Genomic DNA, 27,991 nt, shown 5'->3' on the forward strand with positions numbered 1-27,991 from the left:
TAATGAAACTAAATTTCGCACCCCACTTAAGTACAATTTTTAAAAGCTATACGAATATATATATATATAATGTATATAAAACAAAATCCTGGAACCTAAACCAGAAGGCACTATGACCGCAAACCGTCCCCTCTATTGTACGAAATCTAACCTAACCATCCACCATAATCTCATGTATCACGCGCTCAAAGTGCACGAAAATTGTCATCTTGTTTCCTTCACTCAAAAAGCCCGCGAAAATTAAGTAATGGATGTCCTCTCCTAGCGGGACGCCCCCACTTCTTGCCCCTTTCACTTCGCTTCTCTTCTATATCTCTCTCCAAATCGCCTCCTTTCTCTTTTTCCCCTCTCACTTATATACGAGGCAGGCAGTTCTCTCTCTACGACGCGCTTTTCCCTACGTTTCCCTTCGAGCTTCTCTCTCCCAATCGTGTACGCGTCCGGCCCAGGGACAGGGACAGGCGCTTGGGCCTTTCTTAAATTTTACAGGAATTAAAATTCCGTGTAAAATTGAAAATGCACAACTGGACTCCTGCAGTCGAAATTTATGTTAAAATGAAAATAATTGAAGTGGTCCCTAAATAAATTTTTAATAAAAGTAGGAATTAATAAACTAGTTATTGGGACCAGTGACCATCACGTGTTGAATAAAAAAACTGGTCCAAGCTATTATAATAACCGGGTTTTGCTTTTGACCAGTAAAACCTGTCATTTCCTAGCCTGAGCATCTATAGCGCGAGCAGCTTGCGTTCGTGAGCGCACGGATGTGTATTGTAGGAGTAGAGACTCGTAGCTTCCCCTTTACCAGAAGGGGATAATGAAGAAGGATGCCACTCTGTATTATCTTAATACATTTGTTATGTAACGTCATTCTTCCCAGGCTCACCCCTTTTTGTTTGCTCTCCCGCTCATCAAACTACAGATGGGCATCGCACCGTAAGTTGAATTCTATAGTTGTTTGGCACTAAATCCCCAGCAATCATCCCACAAACCTCGTCTGGACGTGGGACAAAATGCACAAGCGCGTCTTGCCAAATATTTAAGCGCTAATAGAGTAATGATGAGGGAACTATTTATCGCGTATGTGATTCGGTTTAGTAACCTTGCGCTAAATGTTCCGATGTAGGGAAGAGTGACGTTACACTTACCCCGCTTTGTGGTACACTTCTCTCGAAGAGAAGTATTATATACTTCTGCCTTTACTCAAAAACCTAGACCTTATTTGTCCATAAAAAGGGGGTATGAATCTTGACCCTCCCTCCAAACCTAGACGACAGTCTTGGAAATAAGGATTTTTTTGAAACTAGTCCTCGGGACCAGTGACCCCAAGGTTGTTGGAGATGCAGTGACCCTATCCCGAATTTGTTTTTTACAAATCCTTTTAAAAAGCAGTATTTCGGAGACGCACGGCCCAATCGATCACGCTTTGGCTTCATGGGCTATAGAAGCCGTTCCAAACTTCCAATTAGGTCTCAAAAAACACAATTTAAATCAAAAATCATAGTCAGATCTTAACATTGGCGTCAATGGGAGGAACACCGTTTTTTGGTCGTAAATTTGAAAAGAAAATTTTCAAGTGTTTCTCTTCCATTGATTTTTGTAAAAACACTAAAACGAAAATTAATCATAATTTAAGAGCTTAGTCTTAAACGGTTCAAATTGGTTTCCATTCGAATCTCTTGAAATTTTAGTGAGAGGCATAACGAATAGTTCTTTTCCTAAAAATTCCCTAAGCGACCGCAAAAAACCATATTTTAATGAATTTTTAGGAAATTAATTGTTCCTTTAAAAACTTTGAAACTTTGAATCATAATTTTAAACCCTTCAATATGCCTCTCACTAAAATTTCAAGAGATCCGATCAAGTGAAACCGAAGAAACTTATTAAACCGTTTGAAGACTAATATGGCTAATTTCCGTTTTAATATATTTACAAAAACAATAAAAGAGAAACTTTTCGAAATATCAAACGATGTTTTGCACATCTCATTAAGTGATTTGAACATATAGTTTTAAAATTAGCGCTAAAAACTGTGTTTTTCTCAAAGCCGGCCATGTTAAAAGCTGACTCCTTGGAATTACGAGCGAAAAAGCCCAAAATTGCCGATACGCGCTTTTACATTGGAAAATATTGTTTGGAGGGCTTATATAGCGTGTGAAGTTGTGAACCGTGAAGCGAAAGCGTGATGGAGTGGGCTGTGGTTGTTCGAGGAGTCTATATCCGTGGAGTAGAAATTAATATTGATTTGAATTTTTAAACTGGTCTTTCCTTTATTATCATAAATGTTCTCAATTAATAAACTGGTCCCAAGGACCAGTAACCCCCGGATTTCGGATTAAAAAACTGGTCCGAGAAATTAATAAACTGGTTTTTGATCTGTGGACCTGTGCTATTTCCAAGACTGCTCCTGGCCTGGAATAAATAAGCTGGTCCATGACCCTTGAGTAGGGCACGTTGTCTTTTAAACTAAAGAAGTAGATTATTAAAAATGTCAGAGTTTTAATGTGTGGTGCGTAATGACTCTGGCTGCCCTTGAATTTTCTAAGTAGTCTCGTGAACCACTGACCCCCCTCCGATTTAATTTTTAAACTGGTCATTTTGCCCTGTGCCACCGCCTTATTTCCCACGCTGATGATGACTAATGAGCAGTCTGGGAAATAGCACACTTCTTCTGGTCCAAAACCAGTTTATTAATTGCTTGGACTAGTTTTTTAATTCAAGAAGTGGCGGTTACTGGTCCTCGGGACCAGTTTATTAATTTCAAATCGATAGGAGAACGAAGGCTAGGACCAGTCCGGAGACCAGTTTATTATTTCATAGTGTGCTACCACGAAGCTAGGGGGGAAAAACTGTGACGTCTATATTGGGTCCCGAATTTGTATTGCCCAAGCTGACGACGTCTCGCGACTGCCAATATGGTCGCCTGAAAATAAGGTAAGAGATAAGAGCATGTGACGTGACTACAAAGTTCGTGGTAACACACTATACACTAGGGGGTCACTGGTCCAAAGGACTAGTTTAAAAAATATCCTTATTTCCCAGACTGCTGATGAGATTTATTGGCTGCGTTCAGCAGATCTCACCGCTGTGCGCGCTAAGTGGCCACTGGAAGCATTTGCATAGTCCGGTTTTATACTTGGTGAGTCGTATTGAACGCAGCTTTGATCTTATCCCAGCTCAGTCATCCCTCATCCCTATATTCCCTCGGCCTATATACTGCTGTCTGGCGTCTGCTTTTAATACGATTTCATTAGCTTTAGGACTCAGTCACTTAGTCCCGCGGGTTTACTGTCGAATATTTTTCCCCCCAAAAGTAAAAATTTTTCTGATAAGTCTTGTATGAAGCTGAAACCGGCATTTTTCTGCCAAAAGGTTTCCTTTGTTTGGATTTATTTATATATCTTTCAAGACTTTTGTTATACTGAGCCTGATCTGTAAATGGTGTTGTGGAATTTGTGGATTGCTCTGATAGGTGATTCCTCAAACTAAAACAGAAGTAAGGATACTAAATTACCATTCCTTGAATTTCCCTCCTCTCTGTAGCGCAACGTCATTCGAAATTTGCCCAACACTGACCAGCACATTAGGTCTCGGATAGTGCCATATTAGGTTGGATACTTGGATTCATTTCATGTTTTAGATTTTTGGACTATTTTTGGAAATAGCAAGCCAATGTGTGTGTTGTTATGAAGTTACAGTAACACATTAGTTTTCAAAATATTATAGTCAGGGTTCATACAAACCTGGAAAACCGGGAAAACCTGGAAAAATCAGGGAAGTAAATAGTTGACAAAAACTTCAGGGAAAATTCAGGGAAATTTAGAATTTTTAGTGAAATTCAGGGAAATCAGGGAAATTTGCGTCAAACAGGGGCCGAGTAATTGAGCAAAATGTTCGTGAACATTCCCTCCGTAGGATTAACATTACACTAAACTTTTGAGGCTCATAACTCTGGTTATATTAGAGGTACGTTGATGTCCTTTGATTATGTAATAGTCCCATTCGCCCCTCCCCTCTTTCGTTAACATTTGCTTCATATACGGGAAAAACCTGGTAATCTCAGGGAAATTTGTTTTCCAAAAGTTGTATGAACCCTGATCGAGTCACGGCTAAGGTTTAGTTTAATTAAAAGCCAATAGCTTAGCTCTGTGGAAGCATTCTAATTTTTCCATGCGTTGGAAAGCTAAAATTGGTGTGTAGAAGGTGTTAGAGGCGCCGAAGAAGCCAAAATTGCTGCCTATTTTGAAGATACTGAACTAGAATATAGGGTGTTTCCGCGAGAGTAAAAAGGGAGAAGAAATAGGGGGCGAAAACCGGTTTTCAGGGGATGTCAACATGGCGTCCTAACGTGGCCAGAGCGGGAAGCCGGCAAGGGGAGAGGAAAGGGGGTAGGTAACTTGACGTCACGCGCAAAGACTATAGGGACTTGGCAGTACTACGTCATGCAACGTCAGTCTACCTTCCACTAGTGCTAAAAAACATACCAGGAGGAGGGGCTTGTGTAGCTTTCATTCTGTTAAAAAAACATACCATAATGGCGCTGGGGGCGGAGTTAAGCCTGAATTGCCAAGTCCCTATTGACATTTTATTCCACTTACAAAAAATTGCACGTAATCATTTGGTATCTTCTTCAAAAGCCAACAATATACATTTGTAACATAAATACTTATGTTATTTAAGGATTGGCATGTCCTATATTAATGCCACCCTTATCTTTTTAACCACGAGGTTTACGTTCCAGTACCTTAAGGCAAAGTGAGGGTCCAGTGGATCCCTTACAAGTTGACTTTTAATTCTCACAAACTCCAGTGGGAAAGTTTCGAGAAGAATGTGGTTCTCAAATCTGACGCTATTCTACAGTATCGAAAGTAAAATTAAGCATTTTTGTGGGTTAGGCCAAGCCAAAACTGGAGTTCGTTATGAAAGTCAACTTTTACGGGATCCACTGGACATGGATTAACTAACGCTAGGGATTGTTCACTAACCGTGTTTCCTATGTAATACTGTAGCCAACTACATGTTCCAAATTATTCCTTGATTCCCCTCTTCATTCCCCCAATTTATTGGACCAAAACGGATGTAGATATAGCGCCATCTCTAGGCAAAATAAATCGTTTTGGCTGATTTTAAAGATGGCGGCGCCCAATGTTAGGCGGGATTTTAATTTTGACGTCATAGGACACGTGATATTTGGTCCAATTTTCTTATAACTTCCGGTTAGGGACAGTAGCTGCTGCTAGGGGGTGTTTGGAACATGCATGCTTAATCTTTTAGGGGGAACGAACAATCCCTAGCGTTAGTTAATCCATCCACTGGACCTGCGCTTTGCTTTAAATCAAAAATATGTTAGGCTCAGGCTTAACCGGCAGAAGCCCTTAATTTTACTTTCGGTACTGTATGGTAGTGCCAGATTTTGGGAACCATTTGTACGCGACTCCATTCTTCTGGAAATTTTTCCACTCCAATTAAGACAGAGTTTTGCAGTAGGATTTTGGACTTATAGATCAAAATAGAGGTTTTCGTTCCTTTTGTAATTTAGTGGCGCTGTTCTCAGTTCTGTAGAATGCAGGTTTGCCACGGGTCAGGGAAAACTGGAGAAGTCAGGGAATTTATAAATGGGCCGAAAAGGTCAGGGGAAAATCAGGGAATTTTAAAAGTTTCAGCAAAGTCAGGGAATTTGATTTTAGTGGGTAAAATTTCTGGGGATAAGTCTTTATTGAAAGAGTATAATGAAAGTTTCTCCTCATCCTCTCTTAACACAGAGTGAACTCTAGAGCAATCCTTAAAAACGTCTAGAATTGTTTTTATAAAGTAAATGCCTTTAAAAAACCTCTTAGACTGTTATTTATAGTTAAAATGTTTCTTATTCATTTTGGTGCAACAAATATATTGGAAAACTTTATATAGAGAGTTTATTTAATTATAAGCACTTAAAACGTGCTGTAAACATTTACATTTTCAGTTTAAAAAGGTCAGGGAAAATCTCAGAAAAAGGTCAGGGAAAATCTCAGGAAAAGTAAGGGAATTTGGTTCTGAAAATTCCGTGGCAACCTTTCGTGTCGCCATCTATTTCAGAAAAGTGAACTACAAAATTGAGTTCTACAAATAAGAGTTGTGGTAATGTTCCTTTAATCAAAAGCACATGGTTATCTGTGTGCTTTTTGATTTAATGAACTCAGCTGGGGTAGGCTATCAAAAATCACAATTTTGCGCAATTGACGCTGTGGAAGTTTATTTTGGGTTTATATGGTCAGTTTTGTTTGTCTAAGGTGTTTAAAGGACAGTTGTGTTCCGTCTCAGTTGCTCCGAATTGCTAAACTAGACTTTTCAGGTGATTTGTATGATTAAAGGGATATTAGTGGTTGAAGCAAAGGGCGACTCTGTTAGTTCCCCTTATGACTTTCCTACTGCAAAGCGGGCTAGCTTTCATTAATGCCTAGCTTTAGCCCCACCTTAATGCGTTAGATCTCATTGGTCCCTGGCGTGGTAAGCATGATAGCATCGCCAATCAAGCCTCCTGTTGCTTTAATTTAGACATGATGAGATTCATATTCATGAATGTGGGAAAATTGAGCCTAGGATAGTTGAAATATCAACGACAATTTATGGAAGACCCCTTTCGCAATTGTAATAAAAGCGCCATCTAGTACACATATTGGGTGAAATTATTTCCTCTATGAAACTGGATATTCCCCACATAAAAATCGACGCGCACGGGCCTAGATAATTTCGGAGGCTCCGATTAAAAACATATTTTTCAAGACACATGTCATGTTGGACTTTTTCATGTTCTATTGGATGAAAATTTCTTTCATGTAAATTTTAATGATTAAATCAAAGGCGAACATGGCCGACTCGTTTTCTCCACTTTTAAATGTTTTGAGCAATCAGCAATAGACACTAGGCCGAAAATTAAATTTATAATCATGGGAGTACTTTTAAAATCAATATTTTAAGTGTCTGAATTGATACCTCATTTTTACTCACAATCTATGAACTTAAAGAAATTTGATTAAATTTATTTACACGACCCTTTCATTTTAAACCACGCAGGTTCGCCATGTCTGACGTTCACGAAGATGAAGTAGAAGCGAGTGAACCGGACGAAATGCTAATTAAATATTGCGAATTGAAAGATGTTGGCAAAGTCCTTTACAATACGCAACAGTACCCTGAAGCGTTACAGTATTTTGAAGAAGCTTATAAAATTCACCAATCTCAAGGGCTCAAGAAAAGAATAGACAAAATCAAGGTTAGTAGACTAGTAGTAGAGATGGCCGATACCCGTCTTAACCTGATACCGGTGCAAGCATTAACCGATACCGATATTTACTCACTATGATCCAAAAAAACCCGATACTTCAACCGATACCGATATTTTTAGTAGGGCAGTGCCATTCACATATGTATTAAAAATACTAAGAAACTATTTAAAGAATAATTTTATAAATTAAACAGGGAAAACTTGGAAAAATCAGGGAAATAAATAGTTGACAAAGACCTCAGGGAAATTTAGAATTTATAATAAAATTCAGGGAAATTTGTGTCAAACAGGGGCCGAGTAATTAAGCAAAATGTTCATAAACATACTCCCTCCATAGGATTAACATTACACTATACTTTGGAGGCTCATAACTCTGGTTCTACTAGGGATATGGGGATGCCCTTTGAGTATGTTACAGTCCAATTTGCCCCCCATCCAACCATACCAAAAACTTAGGGCTACGACAAACAGGGGCCGAGTAATTAAGCAAAACGTTCATAAACAACCCCCTCCATAGGATTTACATTACACCCAACTTTGGAGGCTCGTAACTCTGGTTATATTAGAGATACGGTGATTTCATTTGATTATGTACCGGTTCATCCCTAATTCCAACAGATCCGTGTCGTATTTAGCCAATACGTTGATAACAGTAAGACCCCTCACACTTAATAACTTCTAGGCGTAACCCTTTCGTTCAATGCTATCAATTGTCATTTTAATGGACTTAATGTCTTTGTTGAATGACAGTAGTTGAAAATATATCGAACAGTACTAATTACTTTTCAAGTTTAATAGCCTGGTACCATGGATAAAGAACGCGCGTGAGGAAATTTGTTTTCACGCTATAGGATAGGCAACTCCCTATCTCTAATGACAGCTTATTCGATACGTACTCTGTTCAGTTGTCGACACGCGCAAAGCTAGGTACTATATTACACGATTAGTCTGAGGTCCTTATTTCAAATTATCCATAAAATCTCAACCCAATTTTAATTTTAAAATCAGTCCGAAATATTTCACTACGCAGACGAATCGATAAAAAAATCACTTGATTTTCCACTTCACCCTACCTTTAAAGGGAGTGCAAAGAAGGCATCGGCGGGTGGGTAAAAATTATTTGAAATGCGTCACAGACATCACGTGATACCAAGATACAAAGGCTCCTCTTCTAGTCCTTGTTTTTCGCGTGATTGTAGCGCCAATTCCATGAAGTGGTAGTTTTCAAAATAAAACGAACTAAGCTCCTTTGAACCACGACTCTTCTTGGTCACGTGCCTCTGCAAGCTCCTTTGAACCACGTCTCTTCTTGGTCACGTGCCTCTGCAAGCTCCTTTGAACGACGCCTCTTCTTGGTCACATGCCTCTGCAAGCTCCTTTGAACCACGTCTCTTCGTGGTCACGTGCCTCTGCAAGCTCCTTTGAACCACGTCTCTTCGTGGTCACGTGCCTCTGCAAGCTCCTTTGAACCACGCCTCTTCTTGGTCACGTGCCTCTGCAAGCTCCTTTGAACCACGTCTCTTCTTGGTCACGTGCCTCTGCAAGCTCCTTTGAACCACGTCTCTTCTTGGTCACGTGCCTCTGCAAGCTCCTTTGAACCACGCCTCTTCTTGCTCACGTGCCTCTGCAAGCTCCTTTGAACCACGTCTCTTCTTGGTCACGTGCCTCTGCAAGCTCCTTTGAACCACGTCTCTTCTTGGTCACGTGCCTCTGCAAGCTCCTTTGAACCACGTCTCTTCGTGGTCACGTGCCTCTGCAAGCTCCTTTGAACCACGCCTCTTCTTGGTCACGTGCCTCTGCAAGCTCCTTTGAACCACGTCTCTTCTTGGTCACGTGCCTCTGCAAGCTCCTTTGAACCACGTCTCTTCTTGGTCACGTGCCTCTGCAAGCTCCTTTGAACCACGCCTCTTCTTGGTCACGTGCCTCTGCAAGCTCCTTTGAACCACGCCTCTTCTTGGTCACGTGCCTCTGCAAGCTCCTTTGAACCACGCCTCTTCTTGGTCACGTGCCTCTGCAAGCTCCTTTGAACCACGTCTCTTCTTGGTCACGTGCCTCTGCAAGCTCCTTTGAACCACGTCTCTTCTTGGTCACGTGCCTCTGCAAGCTCCTTTGAACCACGTCTCTTCGTGGTCACGTGCCTCTGCAAGCTCCTTTGAACCACGCCTCTTCTTGGTCACGTGCCTCTGCAAGCTCCTTTGAACCACGTCTCTTCTTGGTCACGTGCCTCTGCAAGCTCCTTTGAACCACGTCTCTTCTTGGTCACGTGCCTCTGCAAGCTCCTTTGAACCACGCCTCTTCTTGGTCACGTGCCTCTGCAAGCTCCTTTGAACCACGCCTCTTCTTGGTCACGTGCCTCTGCAAGCTCCTTTGAACCACGCCTCTTCTTGGTCACGTGCCTCTGCAAGCTCCTTTGAACCACGTCTCTTCTTGGTCACGTGCCTCTGCAAGCTCCTTTGAACCACGCCTCTTCGTGGTCACGTGCCTCTGCAAGCTCCTTTGAACCACGTCTCTTCTTGGTCACGTGCCTCTGCAAGCTCCTTTGAACCACGTCTCTTCTTGGTCACGTGCCTCTGCAAGCTCCTTTGAACCACGTCTCTTCTTGGTCACGTGCCTCTGCAAGCTCCTTTGAACCACGCCTCTTCTTGGTCACGTGCCTCTGACGTATTTCAAATAATTTTTACCCACCCGCCGATACCTTCTTTACAGCCCCTTTGAAACAATTTTAAACAATCTTTGTTAGGGTACTTGATGAAAAATAACATGTTCTCATGGTCCTAGGGTGTTTATTCAACTTGGAATATTTTTCTTCAACAGGCCCATATAGCGGATAACGTTCCCGAGCCCAATTTGATTGAAGATGCTGAACTAAATGTAAATGAAGATGATGAACCCTTTGTAGTTGAAGATGGTGAAAGCTTTGTGGTTGATGATGGTGATCCGGATGAGGGTGAAAATGATGATTTCAAAGCCGGCGTAGATTTGTCTGTAGATGATGGCGCGACTGAAGTGGTGGATGGTTTGGCCATTGATAAACGGCTCTACAGTCGATTGTACCCTTATCAAAAAGAAGGGGTGCGTTGGATGTGGAAGCTGCACAAGTCCAATAAAGGTGGCATCCTTGCGGATGATATGGGGTGAGCATATCACGTCCATTTTTATAATTGGTTTTTTCATAGTTAAGCGTGCTGTTGCATTTATCTATTTGCTTGGAATACAGTAACGCGACCTACTTCTTATAAGTCCTCTTGCTTCAATAGTCGAGTGGTGGAGTTGACTGCAAAGAGAGTATGGGGAGGAGTGGAAGCTCCACAAGGCTAAATTACAATGTTGCCCCTAAATTATACTAGTGGTACGAGGAAGTTTCCGGTTCAGTCGCGCCACCTACGATACCATTTAATGTGTCAAACGGAAATGCCTCGGTACTGCGCATTGAAGATGCGCGGTGGAAAAGAGCAACAAGATTTTCCCCTCTTTCCACTCCTCCCCTATACTCTCTTTGTTGACAGGCCCGCTGAGGTTTTTAATTTTGTGCGTCCATCATAGATGGCGCTCAAAATTGATAGATTTATACGGGATCTTTCGTGTTTAGTGTTTACGCATGCGACATTAATCGTTCATTGGTTTTCATTCAGCCTTTGAAGGATATATCAGTTAGTAAAAAAAATCACTGAACACAGTAACCAGGGCCAGAAATAAGCACAGGACACTGGACATTGTCCAAATAAATTTTAAAATGTCCCATAATTTTTTTAAAAACTAAGGGGGTCACTGGACATTTTGACCAATAAATTTTCTAAGTTTTTGATTGCTTGACTATGAAGACGCGACACAATTTTTGCGCACTCCAGTGGACAATGTCCTATAAATTTTCCAGCTAAACGGGGGTCACTGGACACATGTCCTATAAGAAATATTCCTTATTTCCGGCCATGAAACAACAATTTATGACAGGTTAAAAAAACCAACTGAACGGGTCTTATTGGGATTTTTGGTTTTTTGTCTTTCGCAGATGCGTCAAGGGTTGCGTGTATTGTAGAAATTGTCATTCAAAAGTCAATGCTTAGTAGAAAAATGTCTTAAAATGTTTCATAAAAAATAATAAATATTTTTAGATAATATGCTTTTGAAGTTGAAACAATAATCTTAAACTATCTTTAAAATTAAATTATTCTAGCATTCAAATTCACCAAAATTGAAGATCTTAGTGATGGGTTTTATCAAGAAGTGATATCTAGTTTATTAGGGAGAAGATATAAGATGCCTAAGTATTCGCGCGCCATAGTCCCACTCGGTCCCCCTTGCAAAATACAAGGTGGGACGGAAAAGGAGGCCGGGCTATTTCGCCTCTCCTCAGTCGGAAAATACGTAATTTTCGTCATTCTCAGGAACCAATGAGATGCTGGTTGTAATTTAGAGGCGGGGATTAACTCCGGACCTACGTTTGGACTGGAGATAAAACTGGAAATGTGGCGAATTTATACCTTCTCCCTAATAAACTAGATATCACTTCTTGGTTTTATTAAATTGGTTTTTTATGGTGGATGAAACGCAATAAAGCCCGTTGGTTTTTTAATCAAACCCTGAATTATGACATTCATTGCTGAGCCCTTGTATTTCTGTCAGTTGCTAGACCTAGTGCTTTTGTGTATTTGCATAATGTGTGAAATTATTCATATAGTCTGTCTGTTCAGTCATTGAAACCAGGGATAGATTTAATTTTAGAAGTAGGAATAGAGAACAGAGTAATCTGGGCGCGCGTCAAAGTCTGGGACCCCCTTCCACGGGACGGAGGGGTATGATAGAAGAGGCGGGTCATAGCTACAGAGGTAAAAAGGAATTACGTATTTTTCGCCGTCCCCGTCAGCAACGTCATCAAAACGTAGTTTAAGTGAGCCAATAAGATAATTTAAACTTTTCGTTACGTGTTGGAGGGAGGGGCTCTATACTGGGTGGTCTATGAGTCGGACTGAAGTAAATACTAAACGTTCTCCATTCCTACTTGTAAAATTAAATCTATTCCTGTTGAAATTAAATTTTATTTTTCGTTATGACTTTAATTTCTGCAGCCTTGGTAAAACCGTTCAAGTGATAGCCTTTTTAACCGGGTTACTAAATTCAAAGATTATCAGATCAGCCCTGATTGTCATGCCAGTTTCTCTTATTACCAATTGGCAATCTGAAATTGCAAAATGGTAAATGTTTAATTTAATTTAATCTTTATTAACTTAATTTTTTGGGTGCGCTTAACTATTAGTTATTTCTCTATGTAGGGGAAATGGATTCAAAACATTGTGCTATCATGGTGCCGGTAAAAATAGGGAGAACAATTTGTCAAGAATTCAGAATAATGGAGGCGTGCTGCTAACGAGCTACGGGACACTTGTATCTTGTGTGGATAAACTGAAGAAGAAAGCTTACAATGGTCAAAAATTTTCATGGGTAACTGTCGTTTTATAAATTAATTTTTTAAAATTTCCGTCACTGTGTACTTCAAACCTATTGCCATATTCGCGAAGAAGTAATCCTTCTGTAGTATGACCACTCACTGTAGGTGTAGGACTGTTCACGAGCTCGAGGCAGCTCGGGTTCGTGTCGAGCGAGCAGAGCCGAGCCGACAATTTGGTGGCTCGATTAATTAACCAGGGTTCGTACAAACCTGGAAAACCGGGAAAACCTGGAAAAATCAGGGAATTAAATAGTTGTCAAAAACCTCAGTGATTCGGGGAAATTTTGAATTTTTAGTAAAATTCAGGGAAATCAGGGAAATTTTCGTCAAACAGGGGCCGAGTAATTAAGCAAAAATGCATGTTCATAGGATTAACATTACACTAAACTTTGGTGGCTCATAACTGTGGTTATATTTGAGATACGGGGATGCCCTTTGATTATGTAATAGTCCTATTTGCCACCCCCCCCCCTCCTTCGTTAACATTTGCTCCATAGGATACTCCTTATACGGGAAAAACCTGGAAAATTCAGGGAAGTATATGGGGAAAAACCTCCCATAAATCTCAGGGAAAATTGTTTTCCAGAAGTTGTATGAACCCTGTTAACGAGCGAGTTTTTTAAGGCAGAGCCAAGCCAAGCCGATACACATCGAGCCACTAAGACTCGCGAGCTTAGTCACTAAAAGAGTGCTTTCCTTTTTGGTCTTTTTCTCTCCACCAATAGCGGTCCGTAGAATTTTATATACGTTAACCATGGCAGCTCGGCTCGATTATTTTCAAGCCGCTGTTTTTTTCAACTCGAGCTGTGCCGAGCTTTAAAAAAGCTCGCTCAGCTCGACCCGTGAACAGTACTACCTCACTGTTATCATGGATTAACTAACGTTAGGGATAGTTCGTTCCCCTCGAAAGATAAAGCATGCATGTTCCAAACGCCCCCTAGCAGCAGCTACTATCCCTAACAGGAAGTTATAAGAAAATTGGACCAATAATCAGGTGTCCTATGACGTCAAAATTGAAATCCTACCCAAATTGGGCAAAAACGATTTATTTTGCCGAGAGATGGCGCTATATCTACATCCGTTTTGGTCCAATAAATTGGGGGAATGAAGAGGGGAATCAAGGAATAATTAGGAACAGGTAGTTGGCGATAGAATTACATGGGAAACACGGTTAGTGAACAATCCGTAGTGTTACTTAATCCATGCTGTTATGACCAAAAGATGGCGCAGAAGTACCTTTGTCCCTGTCTTCTTCTTCCAAGTTCCTCTTGAAACAGTACTAGGCCAGTGGCGTAAATGATAGGCATGACCTAAACTATCTAGTCTTCAATTGTTTCAAATACTCAAGTTCATTCTTTCTTGTGTCGTTGTAATTTAACGTCGACTTTCCCTTTTGTGTTACAGGATTACATAATATTGGATGAAGGCCACAAGATCAAAAATCCAACTAAGACTACAAAGGCTGCTCACGAACTTAGTGCTCATCATCGACTTGTTTTAAGCGGAACACCTATCCAAAATAATCTAAAGGTAATTAAGTACTTGCTTATTAAGGCTTAGCGTAGTTCTATAGAACTGTTCGATTGGATCAACTTTGTAAAATACTGATTCTAAGGGAAAGAGCAGTGAAGATTGTAACTTTACACAGAAGTTATTTCTACGAACGTTCATGTATATTATATGCATTACGATAGTTTGTGCAGTGACCATAGAACTAAGGGGTGGTCAACAGTCTGGGAAATAAGGATATTTTTTAAACTAGTCCTTGGGACCAGTGACCCCCTAGGATCCGAAATAATAAACTGGTCTCCGGACTGGTCCCAGACTTAGTTCTCCTATAGATTTGCAATGAATAAACTGGTCCCGAGGACCAGTAACCCCACTTCTTGAATTTAAAGACTAGTCCAAGCAATTAATAAACCGGTTTTGGGCCAGAGTAAGTGTGCTTTTTCCCAGACTGGTGGTCAACTTTGAAGTGTAACTGTGTAAAAGGATTTAAAGCAAAGCCCGTTGGATTCCCTACAACGTGACTTTCCTTACGAACTCCTGTTTTGGCTTAGCGAAGGCCATGGAGGCATTTGTGGGCGGGATTTAATCATGCACGAATAAATCCTGCCCACTAGCCTTTGCCAAGCTAAACCCGGAGTTCAGGAGGAAAGTCACCGTGTAGGGGATCGACTGGAGCCGCGGTTTCCTTTCGGCAACTATAAATAGCCCAATAGAGCTATCTCAGAAGACTTAGCGTGACGTCATCCATGCTAATTTCCCATAGAACCAAGCGGTACCAAACATGGCCGCCCACTGCCTGCTAAAGCTAAGCTCGTGACGTTTTTCCTAGGCACTGCTGACGTCACAACAGAGATAGCTCTATTCCTAGGATTTAATTTGATATCCCACTTGTTTGGTTCTTAGTCCTAATTTGTTATACATTTAGGATTGAGGAAAGTTAAGTTGCGAGTTGTCAGATTTACGAAACAATACTTTTTCTTTAGGAATTGTGGGCGTTGTATGATTTCTGCCACCAAGGTACACTTCTTGGTAACCTTGCCACATTCAAACGGGAGTATGAAACTCCCATCAATAAGGTAAGTAATAATTGTGGCGTTTTTACGGTCTGGTTTGAATTAGTTCCATTGAGTAACATACCTAATTTCGTCTGACCATCCTTCTTTTGAGAAATATGAATTTATTTTTTTTGCACGAATCATGGTTTAGTTTAAACTTCGTTAAAAGTACTCACCCTTACTAAAATGATACCTATGATAAATAGGTAGATATTACATGAATAAAAGGTAGATATTACATGATAAATAGGTAGATATTACATGATAAATGGGTAGATATTACATGATAAATGGGTAGATATTACATGATAAGTGGGTAGATATTACATGATAAATAGGTAGATATTACATGAATTTCACGTGATTGTTACCAAGTACAAGTGAATATTACGTGACACAACGTGTCAATGATTATCACTTGTGTTTGAGAATTAACCATGTCGGGTGGCTTTTGGGTCAATAACGGGTGATTATTTGTCATCTTGGGTCAATAACGGGTGATAATATGACTCTTAAAACCAATGATAATCACGTGTAAGTCACGTAATTTTTACGTGAACGGTCAACGTGAAATATAAATAAAAAGCTGGTCTATATTGGACTAATTTTATGCAATAATTGGAGGTCCATTTTTGGATAAGGACACGAAAACCTTTATCACTGAAAGCCACATTTGTATGCAACATAGCGTTTGTCAGTGGCTCTCAGGTGGACAAGGTATAAACTATGTGGCATTGTAGTGAGTGTCACATCACTTATAGCGGTGGGGAACAGTATGTCATCGCGATACAAGCAATTTGTTCCATATCCTTTTGTCCACCACCCAATCTGTAAAAATATACAGTGTTACAAAAAGGGTGCTAGGACCGAAGAACAGTGGACTTATTTTGGGTCTAAAATGAGATTTCACTGTCAGGCGGCCACCATTTACAAGTTGTGATTGGAGTTATTTACGGATGACCCCTTAAATTTTAGCAGAAGTAAGATAAGGGACTAGAAGTAAAGTGCTCAAGCGTTGGTAATAGATCCTGGCACTAGTGAAGAAATTTGAGGATTTTATGCCGCTTCCATCGCGCCTACACTAGAGAGAAAAAGAATTGGTCGAGTTTCAAAAAAATTTCTTACCCCCTTCCCCTCAACCTAAGGCCGCGGAACACGAACGCGGGTGCTTGAATCTAGTTCGGCCGTCTAACGCCACGAGCGTCTCACGTTTTGGAGGGAAAATTCAGAAACCGCCACTAGAGGGCCAACCGTTCGTGTGTTATCAAGAATATTCACTTTCGCCGAGTGAAGAATTTGGTTAGCTCAAGTCCCTTATCTTACTTCTGATTTTAGTAATAAACTGAAGGACAATGCTAAATAATCATAACTTGTAAACAGTTGCCCTTAGGGCAAAATAGAAAATACGTCCATACAACATCTGTCTCAAAATCGCTCATAGAACGCTGCATTCTATGTTCTAAGCACACTTTTTGGATCATCCACACATTCTGAATTTTCATCTGGCTTTCATTAAGTACATCATGGTGATTAGTATTTTTCTTTTTTCGTTACAGTCGCGTGAAAAAGGTGCCACTGCAGGACAGATATTGCTCGGAACAAAAATGGCGGAAAACCTTAGGGATTTAATTAAGCCTTATTTCCTGAGAAGAACGAAAGCTGACACTATTGAGGCAAAAGAAAACGTCAACCCCCATTCCAAATCTTGGTAATTTTTTATAGAAAGTTTATATGGGCATCAATATGACGGTTAATTGGATGCCGACTGTTAATTTAGGGAAACGTTTTTAGCTTAAAGGGAATGCGAATTTACAATTGCATATCTTATTTTACCACGAAAGTGGTATTATGTACACTATGTACACTTTCAAGTCTCTACTTTCAAAATATCAAGTTTTTAATATAATTGAACCAAAGTTTCTATTTTTAAAATCCATTGAAAAATCACGAAAACTCAGTTTCGATATTTCACTAATTTTGTCTTGTCGAGCTTGTTCGCCCGTTTGATGACGTCACTATGGCCTGAGGGGGAAAAAAGCGCGGGAATCCTCTACGCGTCTCGAGCGTCTCGCCAGTCTAAACTCTGAGTCTGATAGCGGAGAGAGTGGCACCATCTGACGTGAAAAAATATCTGTGACGTCAGCCTACGGGAAACTTTTTAGTCTTTCATAAAAAGTGGATTTCAAATAATTTCATATGAAGCATTTTCAAATGCATATTGCCAAATAACAAGAAATCGGAGAATTAAAAACTTGATATTTTTGAATTCACAGAAATTAATTCTATCTTTTGTTATATAAATCAAAGGTTTTTCAAACGAAGCTTCTCATTTCCTTTAAGGTGAAACCTCGTAGATTTCAAGGGACCATAACTTGGGTTCTACCATGAGTTAATAATATGTTAGCTCCCTATAAGTTACTCAGGCTCCATAGACGTAATGTATCCAGCGATTTCTTCTCATTTCGCCCGCGCGGGAAAAAAATCAGAATGTTGCGCTCTCTCTTGTCGAAAAAAAAAATCCCGCTCGTACGGCTCCTCGACCTCGAGTCGTCGGCTGCGTTTTCACCAAGTGTTTTAGTCTTAGCCAACAGATTTTCTCTGAGGTTTAAGCTCTTTTCTAATATATTATTTTAAAGGTTCAAACTAGGGCATCATGGTGTTGAATTTTAATCGCACTAACGGTTAATTTGTGCTAAATGACTCTAAAACCAGCAGCCGAAACGTTTGGGTTTACATTTTCGATTTTTTTCAATTTGGGCTGCTTGTTTTAGAGTCATTTAGCAACGTCAATAAATTCAACAAATTGACGCCCTAGTTTGAACCTTTTTTAAATTATATTAGAAAAGAGCTGAACACTCGGAGAATGGCGGATGTTTGCCCGATGCATGTTTTCGCACCTGGCATCATGTTCAAAATTAAATAAAATGGCTGGCACAGTTTGGACTCCATGATGACCTAGCAAAGACATTCTAAATCAAGAAAAGCAGAACGAGATGAAGTTACGATGCGAGTTATGCTTTGATATCTTGAAATCTACGAGCGAAGCTGGAACCAAAGAGAATATACCAAGAGGAGCAGAAAGTTGAGCTTTGCTTTTGAAAAGCCCGGCCACGGTTTTGGAGAAACTAGATCCTGTTTTTGTTGATTGGCTTAGCAGCGACGCTATTTATTGGTTAAATTATGTCGGCTGCTTAATTTTGGTGGTGGCAAAGGGTTGATCTCTGGGTTGAACGTTGACGTACAAAAGGTAGTACAAAAGTACACGACACGGTCACTAGAACAACTGGAACTAGTTTCTCCAAATTCAGAGCCACTCCCTATTTCCAAAGTTTCTGCTCCTCTTGGTATATTCTCTTTGCTGGAACAGAGTATATATCGAATAAGCCAGGGTTCCTTTCGCGTTTTCTCCCTAGAGCGGCGACGAGAGTCAGAAAATGGCCTAGAAGACGGCAACCTGACCCTCCATTGAGCCTAAAAAGTTCTCAACATAGGCATACTAAATATAAACCTATACCTAACACACCATGAATCCTATGGGGTTAGCTTGCCATCTTATCACCCAGATATGAGGCATACAGGGCTTAATTTTCAGATGACAAAGTTTGATTCTTGGCGCTTTCGCCTCGCTCGAGGAAATTAGAATCTCTGGAGTAAAATTGCAGTAACGGCCAGTTAAATGGCAAATTGAAAGTTAAATTTGATGTGGCTGGGGTTGGGGTTGGTTTCCACTCAACAGGGCAGCTGGTCACTATTCCTGGTCCTATGATGCGACTGAATATCATATATTTTTATTTTAGCGCAAAGTTACCCAGGAAGAACGAGTTCGTTGTGTGGCTATATTTATCTCCCCAGCAAATAAACATTTATGAACAGTTTCTTAAATCAGATGAAGTTAAAAGGGTAAGTACTCTTCATATTGCAGTAAGATATGTTCTATAAGTGTGACAAGGATTTTATAGCACTACTATTAGTAGTATAAATTCTTTATGTGACGCTACCTATACTTTGTAATGCTACAGCTTAAGTTGATAGTTCGTTTGAGAATGACGCGTGAAAATCCGTTAATGGAGGTTTGTGGTCTTATTTGGTCGGACTAAGCCTTTCACTAGGCATTGCTATACAAGAATGTACGCGTACCTCCTGTGTTACTCCACCATAACTAGCGTCAAACTATATACTTTCTGTTTGTACATATGTTTACTGTTTAATTCGGAATGAGACTAACTACCACAAGGTTTCACAATTATACTTTACAAAAAGTCTCAATATTTAGATATATAATATTTTTCGGTTTAACAATCAGAGAATGTTGGTTTTTGTAAGAAACATTTAGATTAGAGAGCTATATCAGTTGAAAGGGGGAAACGTCGTGCACAGTTGGACCTGCCAATAAACGGAGCCGGTTTTCACCCTCCCTCCGTGCGGGCCGCTGAAGAACTATATGCTAAATTTCCGCACAATATGCCGCCTAGGCGGGGACTGGTGAAACCCCGCCTCAAAAGCTCTCCCTTCCCCCCCGAATTGAAATAGCTCTATAGTTCACTGAAAGGGCTAGAGAAAACTGTTCCCGTCTCTCTCTCTCGGCTTTTCACTTCAGTTTTGGCAGGGAATTCCGGATTTGAGTGCAAACGAATGATGTGGAAGGAAAATGTGCCATGGGATCATAAGTTGGATGGATTTGCGTGGAATTGGGAAAAGGGGAATAAGAATTTAGTGGGATGAAATTTTAATGGGGTTGTAACAGGTTCAGAATCGAAATAGTGTGGAAGAAAATGTAGCTGGAATAAAAAAAACGTTTCAAGAGTAGTACATGGTATAGGAATCGAATAATTAGTGTTTGTAAACGAGTTTAGGAACAAAAAAGTACAATGTGATGCTAGGTTAGATTCGAAAGAAGAATATTTTTCAAACTAGTCCTTGGGACCACTAAGCCCCCTATTGTCCAAAATTATAAAATGGTGTACTCTCAGGAGTCAGGACTGGTTCCACCTTAGTTTTCCTATAGATTTGCAATTAATAAACTGGTCCCGAGGACCAGTAACTCCTAATAATAGAGTTTAAGGTACACTGGGAGACTTAAATTTCCGCAGGTTGCCCATCTTTTCCATCTTATGTCTTTTGTCCCTGGTTTAATACGAGGAACTTCCATGCCATTTTATAAATCGTGAACTCGATCGTTTTGCATATTTCCACATTATTGCGATTCCATTTTAGTGCACTTGTCTTGTAGCTCTCACAATATTGTAGAGAGCAGTGCACTGTGTACTCACATTTCAGGTACATTTATTGAAATAGAAATATTAGTCCCTCAATCTGAGTTTAGGAACGTTTGCTAGATGTCGATGTTAACATTGTTTTTAGTCAGTTTAGTTTGGATTAACTCTTGGGCGAAATTAAGCCTTTTATAGTTAAAACAACTTGGCCAACAACTATTGGCTTATTTCGGTTAAAAGCCGAAGTGACACTGGGAATTATTTTGGTACCGCCATGATAGATGAGATTTGGGAGGAGCTAGTGACATATCAATTTATTGAGGTCATCATGGCCCATTGTTGGGACGTTGCGAGGGGGTAGACGCTCTAGATCTCTGTGTACACCTGAGTTCAAAAGAGTTCAGCTTTGACAGTGCATAGAGTTCAAATCCTTCAGAACTCGGAGTTCAGCTTTGACAGTGCATAGAGTTCAAATCCTTCAGAACTCGGAGTTCAGCTTTGACAGTGCATAGAGTTCAAATCCTTCAGAACTCGGAGTTCAGCTTTGACAGTGCATAGAGTTCAAATCCTTCAGAACTCGGAGTTCAGCTTTGACAGTGCATAGAGTTCAAATCCTTCAGAACTCGGAGTTCAGCTTTGACAGTGCATAGAGTTCAAATCCTTCAGAACTCGGAGTTCAGCTTTGACAGTGCATAGAGTTCAAATCCTTCAGAACTCGGAGTTCAGCTTTGACAGTACATTGAGTTCAAGTCATATTGTACACCTGAGTTCTCAAGTGTCTTCCCCCTCGGACGTTGTAGTTTCATTGTTACACTCTAGAGACTGGAGTAAAATATCCCTGTGTTACTTGTATTTTTTCGTAGTCTGCATATTCATTGTATTTCATAATTTAGAATGTTGTGGCGTATTCCATTTTACTGCTCCGAGGTCGCTCGCAAAATGCTCTATTACGTCTTAAAATATGACCGAGAGAGACAAGATTGTTGACACAAATGGAATACGGAAATTATTTAACAGAACCCTCGAGCAGCAATTTCAATAGACTACAAGAGAATTAATTCGGAATTTCTATCGTTATCATAGGCTTTGATGTCGACCATGTCCCCACTCGTGCAACTGGTTACTTTGAAAAAAATCTGCGATCACCCGAGACTTTTTACCAAGAGAGCTTGTAAGATTCTCGCTTTGAATGATGGAAATAAGTATGTGGTATAATTACAAAACAGCGTAATTATTGTGGCTCTTGTAATGTTAAGTTACGGTTAATATTGCTCTTAGCGAGGCTTCTATGCTGAATGACTCGCAAGAGGACCAAGTGTCTCTCAATGTTGAATCTAGTCTGCTCTTGAAAGAATCTGGGAAAATGAAATTTCTCATTTCACTTTTGGAAACTCTAAGGGAGCAACGTCACAGGACATTAGTTTTTTCCATGTCGAAGAAAATTTTAGATATCATTGAAAAGATTCTCAATGAAAGGTATGTATGTACATTACGCGTCATGTTTCTAAAAGAATAATTATTAAGGGTGCATGGTTTAGCCGAATTGCAGTGGGTTCTATTGGCCGATTTTTTTTTTTTTTTTGAGTAAAGCATGTTGTATGACATCTTGTTGCAAGGCCACCGTTTACGTTTCATGATTAGTGTTTCACAGATGACCCCTTTAATTTAAGTAAGAAACTAAATTGAAACTTCAGGGTTCATACAAACCTGGAAAATAGGAGAAACCTGTAAAAATCAGGGAAATAAATAGTTGACAAAAACCTCAGGGAAATAAATACTTGACAAAAACCTCAGGGAAAATTCAGGGACATTTAGAATTTTTAGTAAAATTCAGGGAAATCTGGGAAATTTGCGTCAAACAGGGGCCGAGTAATTAAGCAAAATGTTCATAAACATACCCCCTCCATAGGAATAGCATTACACTAAACTTTGGAGGCTCGTAACTCTGGTTCTACTAGAGATACGGGGATGCCCTTTGAGTATGTTATAGTCCTATTTGCCCCCCATCCAACCATACTAAAGACTTGGGACTAAGACAAACAGGGGCCGAGTAATTAAGCAAAATGTTCATAAACAACCCCCTCCATAGGATTAACATTACACTAAACTTTGGAGGCTCGTAACTCTGGTTCTACTAGAGATACGGGGGTGCCCTTTGAGTATGTTATAGTCCTATTTGCCCCCTCATCCAACCATACTAAAGACTAGGGACTAAGACAAACAGGGGCCGAGTAATTAAGCAAAATGTTCATAAACATACCCTCCATATTAAAAGCATTACACTAAACTTTGGAGGCTCGTAACTCTGGTTCTACTAGAGATACGGGGATGCCCTTTGAGTATGTTATAGTCCTATTTGCCCCCCATCCAACCATACTAAAGACTTGGGACTAAGACAAACAGGGGCCGAGTAATTAAGCAAAATGTTCATAAACAACCCCCTCCATAGGATTAACATTACACTAAACTTTGGAGGCTCGTAACTCTGGTTCTACTAGAGATACGGGGATGCCCTTTGAGTATGTTATAGTCCTATTTGCCCCGTCATCCAACCATACTAAAGACTAGGGACTAAGACAAACAGGGGCCGAGTAACTAAGCAAAATGTTCATAAACATACCCTCCATAGGAAAAGCATTACACTAAACTTTGGAGGCTCGTAACTCTGGTTCTACTAGAGATACGGGGATGCCCTTTGAGTATGTTATAGTCCTATTTGCCCCCCATCCAACCATACTAAAGACTTGGGACTAAGACAAACAGGGGCCGAGTAATTAAGCAAAATGTTCATAAACAACCCCCTCCATAGGATTAACATTACACTAAACTTTGGAGGCTCGTAACTCTGGTTCTACTAGAGATACGGGGGTGCCCTTTGAGTATGTTATAGTCCTATTTGCCCCCTCATCCAACCATACTAAAGACTAGGGACTAAGACAAACAGGGGCCGAGTAATTAAGCAAAATGTTCATAAACATACCCTCCATAGGAAAAGCATTACACTAAACTTTGGAGGCTCGTGTTAACCTTTGACCTATAACTATACTGCCATCCTAGATGGCGCGACAATATTATGTTCCCTATTAGTTGACATCATGTCATGTGATGTTTGCTTTTAGCATAGCCGACTTGTATTAATAAAGGCCTATAGGTAGGAAGCTACCCATGGGGCGGCATACCAATTTTTTAGCGACCGCTAGATGTCGCCCTTAGGGGGAAAATTTTGTGGCGGGAACTTCAAAACGAATGAAAATGAAAGCTTACTTTTTGCCTTGAGGTTGGGGTTTTTTTTGTTGAATAAAGTAAGGCAGTTTTTTCTAGAAGTAAAAAATTTACTTGATAACAATATATTTGTCTTTATGTTATTAATGTGCGTTTAGTAAAGTATGTTTTCTACTTTTCTATCTCAGTACAATGTAATATTTTCAAAATAAGTGTTTTGATTAGTAGAGAGTTTAAGCATCCCCTATACGCGTACGTGTAGCCACCTTTGGCAATGCATTGGTCTAATGCACTGTGGAAGGTAGCTACACGTACGCGTTTAGGGGATGCTTAAACTCTCTAGTACCTAACATATGAAATTTTTTGAATCGCATTACAACTTTGCATATTTTCGGGGTAAGGGTTTTTATTTGTACGTTTTGACTGTTTCTTCAACGTCACTTATATCTTTGGCATAGTTGATCATTAGGAGTTTGATAAGCTTATCTAACATAATATCACTTAAATTAATATATACCTATTCCTCCCCCATTTTCAGTGTCCCACCAGACCCAATCGTTTCCGCAGTTAAGGGGCGTATTTCTCTCAGATTTCGTATCCACCCCCATTCCTTGCCCTAAAATACCCCAGTAATGTTTTGGTAAATATAGGCATATTCTAGGCATGTGCGAGTACTCGAAAAGGTTCGAGTACTCGATCGAGCTTCGAGCCGAGTACTCGGCTCGAAGCTCGATAAGCGATTTTTGAAAAGCTCGATACGTTTTCGAGCCTTGACCCAAAGCTCGATTAAAGCTCGATAGCCAAAATTGAGTTCCCAACCATCTCTCAAAAACCCTGGATGCGCGAAATACTACTTTTTCGATCTGCGCAGGGGTTTATGTAAGCTTAATTCTTATTGGCTTTTGAAATGGTGTGACACAGAACCAGGTCCGATAAATAAGACGACTTTTGATTGGCTCTTATAGTTTGAGTTTGAGTTATTCGTAGCATGAACCATCAATATAGAAAGTTCATGTTCTGTTCGTAGCATGCATGATAAACATGATGCCAGACAAAGAAATTATTTCATCATCCTACGTTAGCCGCGTTGTTGGAGGAAATTGGCGCCATTTTTCCCGCCGAAAACAAGTATCAAATAATCAAACAGTCTTTAGTTTTTTAAAAACTTAAGGCTGTTTGATACTTGTTTTTATTTACTTTCGTGATACTGTCTTAGCAAACTTAGCTTAAGGTTAATGCCAATTAGTTCCTTCTGAAACAAGCTAGAATAATCAAAAGTCGTCTTATCTAAAAAGAAGAACATTCTTAAGGCTCGAAATCCGATTTTTCACTAACTTGAAAGCTCGATAAGGCTCGAAACCCAATTTTTGACTAAACCTTAAAGCTCGAGAGCTCGATAAGAAAATCAAAGCTCGGCTCGAAGCTCGATAAGAAAAATTTTTCAAGGCTCGAGCTCGGCTCGAAACTGAAAATTCAGGGCTCGCACACCCCTAGCATATTCACAGGGTTGGCCAAATTACATGAACCTCAAATAAAAAATTATAATTACAAATCAAAAGTATATTAAATTACAAATTATAAATCATCGTAGGATTTGTATCTGATTTTGTCAAAGAACCCTTAATGTTTCTACCTCGCCAAAATACTTAAGGTATTATAAAGTATGCAATAACGCAATAAGTTACTAAACTTTTTCAATCCTACTGTGATATGTATATATTAATTTATGTGATATTATGTTAGATAAGCTTGTCAAACCCCTAATGATCCCCCGAAAATATGCAAAGTTGTAATGTGATTCAAAAAATTTCATATGTTAGGTACTAATCAAAACACTTATTTTGAAAATATTACATTGTACTGTGATAGAAAATTAGAAAACATACTTTTCTAAACGCACTTTAAATGAGATAAAGACAAATATATTGTTATCAAGTAAATGTATTACTTCTAAATAAACTGCCTTACTTTATTCAAAAAAAAAAAAAAAAAAACCCAACCTCAAGGCAAAAAGTAAGCTTTCACCTATTGGCATTTTCATTCGTTTTGAAGTTCCCGCCACAAAATTTTCCCCCTAAGAACGACATCTAGCGGCGGCAGATCACGAAGGCCATTGCCAATATCAGAAAAAAAACCGAGGATCACCTATAGGCCTTTATTTATACAAGTCGGCTATGCTTTTAGTATCGTTTTTACCCTCCTAAGGAAAGGAGTGTTCTCGTAGGTCAGAGTTAGACCCCATTATTATTTTGTAACAATTAAATCCTTTATTAAATATCATTACCATGTCAAGAAACGAGTTTAGTCATTTCGCTCAAATCCCTAATCTTTATTAAGCCTAACATTGTGGTAGCAGAGCGTGGTTACCGGTTAGTGCCAGTGGTGGGCAAATCGCGAATGTCACTCGCATTGCGAAAGATTTTTCGTCTCTCTTAAAGAAGTCTCTCGCGCCGAAAGAGTGAGACAAGAATGAGTGACTTGTTATCACTCGTGGCTTGAGAGTTTCATACACGCGAATTACAATATCTCACTCTCGCGAAGTAATGTTTTTCCAAAAGAGTGATAAGGTTTCTTTCACCAATGCCTCTTTCTATTGTCGGGAGTGACTTTCATGAGTCGAGACGAAATCACTCTTAAGGACTTTTAAATATAAAAAATTCGAGAACTTCACTCACTCTCACTCTCACTCAGAGAATGAAAATTATATTAGTTTGAAAGTGATTTTTAGAGAGCGAGTGAAGTCCTCTTTTATCATGAAATTTTTACTGGGAATTGGGAAAATCTGGTTTAGGAAATCTACTAGATGGAGGTGTTTGAGTAAGAAAGAATCTCTAACGACGGAGTCGTCACTTAGCGTTATAACGTACGACATGAGAAAGCTTATGAGTTAGCTTATTTAAGTGATTTGGATGACTGGGGTGATATGAATTATTTTTTTACTTCGTTTATTTGAATTATATTGTTGATTAAGATGATTTAAATGACTTTGCATGACTTTGCATGACTATGTAGATATTTGATTTGAATGACTATGTAGATATTTGATTTGAATGACTATGTAGATATGTGATTTGAATGACTATGTAGATATTTGATTTGAATGACTATGTAGATATTTGATTTGAATGACTATGTAGATATTTGATTTGAATGACTATGTAGATATTTGATTTGAATGACTATGTAGATATTTGATTTGAATGACTATGTAGATATTTGATTTGAATGACTATGTAGATATTTGATTTGAATGACTATGTAGATATTTGATTTGAATGACAATCGTGATTTGAATGGGTCATTTGAATGACAATCGTGATTTGAATGGGTCATTTGAATGACAATCGTGATTTGAATGACAATCGTGATTTGAATGACAATCGTGATTTGAATGACAATCGTGATTTGAATGACAATCGTGATTTGAATGACAATCGTGATTTGAATGACAATCGTGATTTGAATGACAATCGTGATTTGAATGACAATCGTGATTTGAATGACAATCGTGATTTGAATGACAATCGTGATTTGAATGAGTAGGGTGATTTGAATGAGTAGGGTGATTTGAATGAGTAGGGTGATTTGAATGAGTAGGGTGATTTGAATGAGTAGGGTGATTTGAATGAGTAGGGTGATTTGAATGAGTAGGGTGATTTGAATGAGTAGGGTGATTTGAATGAGTAGGGTGATTTGAATGAGTAGGGTGATTTGAATGACTAGGGTGATTTGAATGAGTAGGGTGATTTGAATGAGTAGGGTGATTTGAATGACTAGGGTGATTTGAATGAGTAGGGTGATTTGAATGACTAGGGTGATTTGAATGACTAGGGTGATTTGAATGACTAGGGTGATTTGAATGACTAGGGTGATTTGAATGACAATAGTGATTCGAATGACCCATTCAAATCACGATTGTCATTCAAATCACCCTACTCATTCAAATCAAATATCTACATAGTCATTCAAATCATCCTAATCAAAAATTTCAACCCTATAATCCGAATCTACAATTACAACCCAATAATCCTAATCAAAAATTTCAACCCAATAATCCTAATCAAAAATTTCAACCCAATAATCCTAATCAACAATTTCAACCCAATCAACAGTCGTTCAAATATCCCATATCAACAAAGTCATCACGATAATCCTAATCATTGTTGCCATCCAAATAACCCTAATCTCAGATAGGGGTTATTAATCTGAGCCCTAATCAACAAAGTCAAAAATTCAAATCAATGAAGCCATTCAGAGCGACGAAGTCATTCAAATAATCTAA

General features: G+C 39.4%; 1 protein-coding gene across 4 annotated transcripts in view; it reads left to right on the forward strand.

The window, feature by feature from the left end:
• Positions 1-2,216: 2,216 nt before the first annotated feature.
• LOC149712065 (DNA excision repair protein ERCC-6-like) overlaps positions 2,217-27,991 on the forward strand; it is a 49,629-nt gene continuing 23,854 nt past the window's right edge. For 2 of the 4 annotated variants that reach the window (XM_089860634.1, XM_089860635.1), the window contains exons 1-11: positions 2,217-3,496; positions 7,054-7,252; positions 10,079-10,398; positions 12,331-12,456; positions 12,535-12,703; positions 14,115-14,240; positions 15,203-15,295; positions 16,831-16,982; positions 19,072-19,174; positions 21,571-21,689; positions 21,766-21,963. In XM_089860634.1, coding sequence (XP_089716760.1) covers positions 7,061-7,252; positions 10,079-10,398; positions 12,331-12,456; positions 12,535-12,703; positions 14,115-14,240; positions 15,203-15,295; positions 16,831-16,982; positions 19,072-19,174; positions 21,571-21,689; positions 21,766-21,963 — 1,598 coding nt within the window. In that variant the 5' untranslated portion in view covers positions 2,217-3,496; positions 7,054-7,060. Of the gene's footprint in view, positions 3,497-3,543; positions 3,610-7,053; positions 7,253-10,078; positions 10,399-12,330; positions 12,457-12,534; positions 12,704-14,114; positions 14,241-15,202; positions 15,296-16,830; positions 16,983-19,071; positions 19,175-21,570; positions 21,690-21,765; positions 21,964-27,991 lie in introns of all 4 variants that reach the window. The other 2 variants (XM_089860633.1, XM_089860632.1) reach the window with 2 other exon arrangements.

This window comes from Phalangium opilio, unplaced genomic scaffold (assembly GCF_054372755.1).
Source record: "Phalangium opilio isolate 3A_F unplaced genomic scaffold, DU_Popi_V2 ptg000011l_1, whole genome shotgun sequence".
NCBI classification, from domain to species: domain Eukaryota; kingdom Metazoa; phylum Arthropoda; class Arachnida; order Opiliones; family Phalangiidae; genus Phalangium; species Phalangium opilio.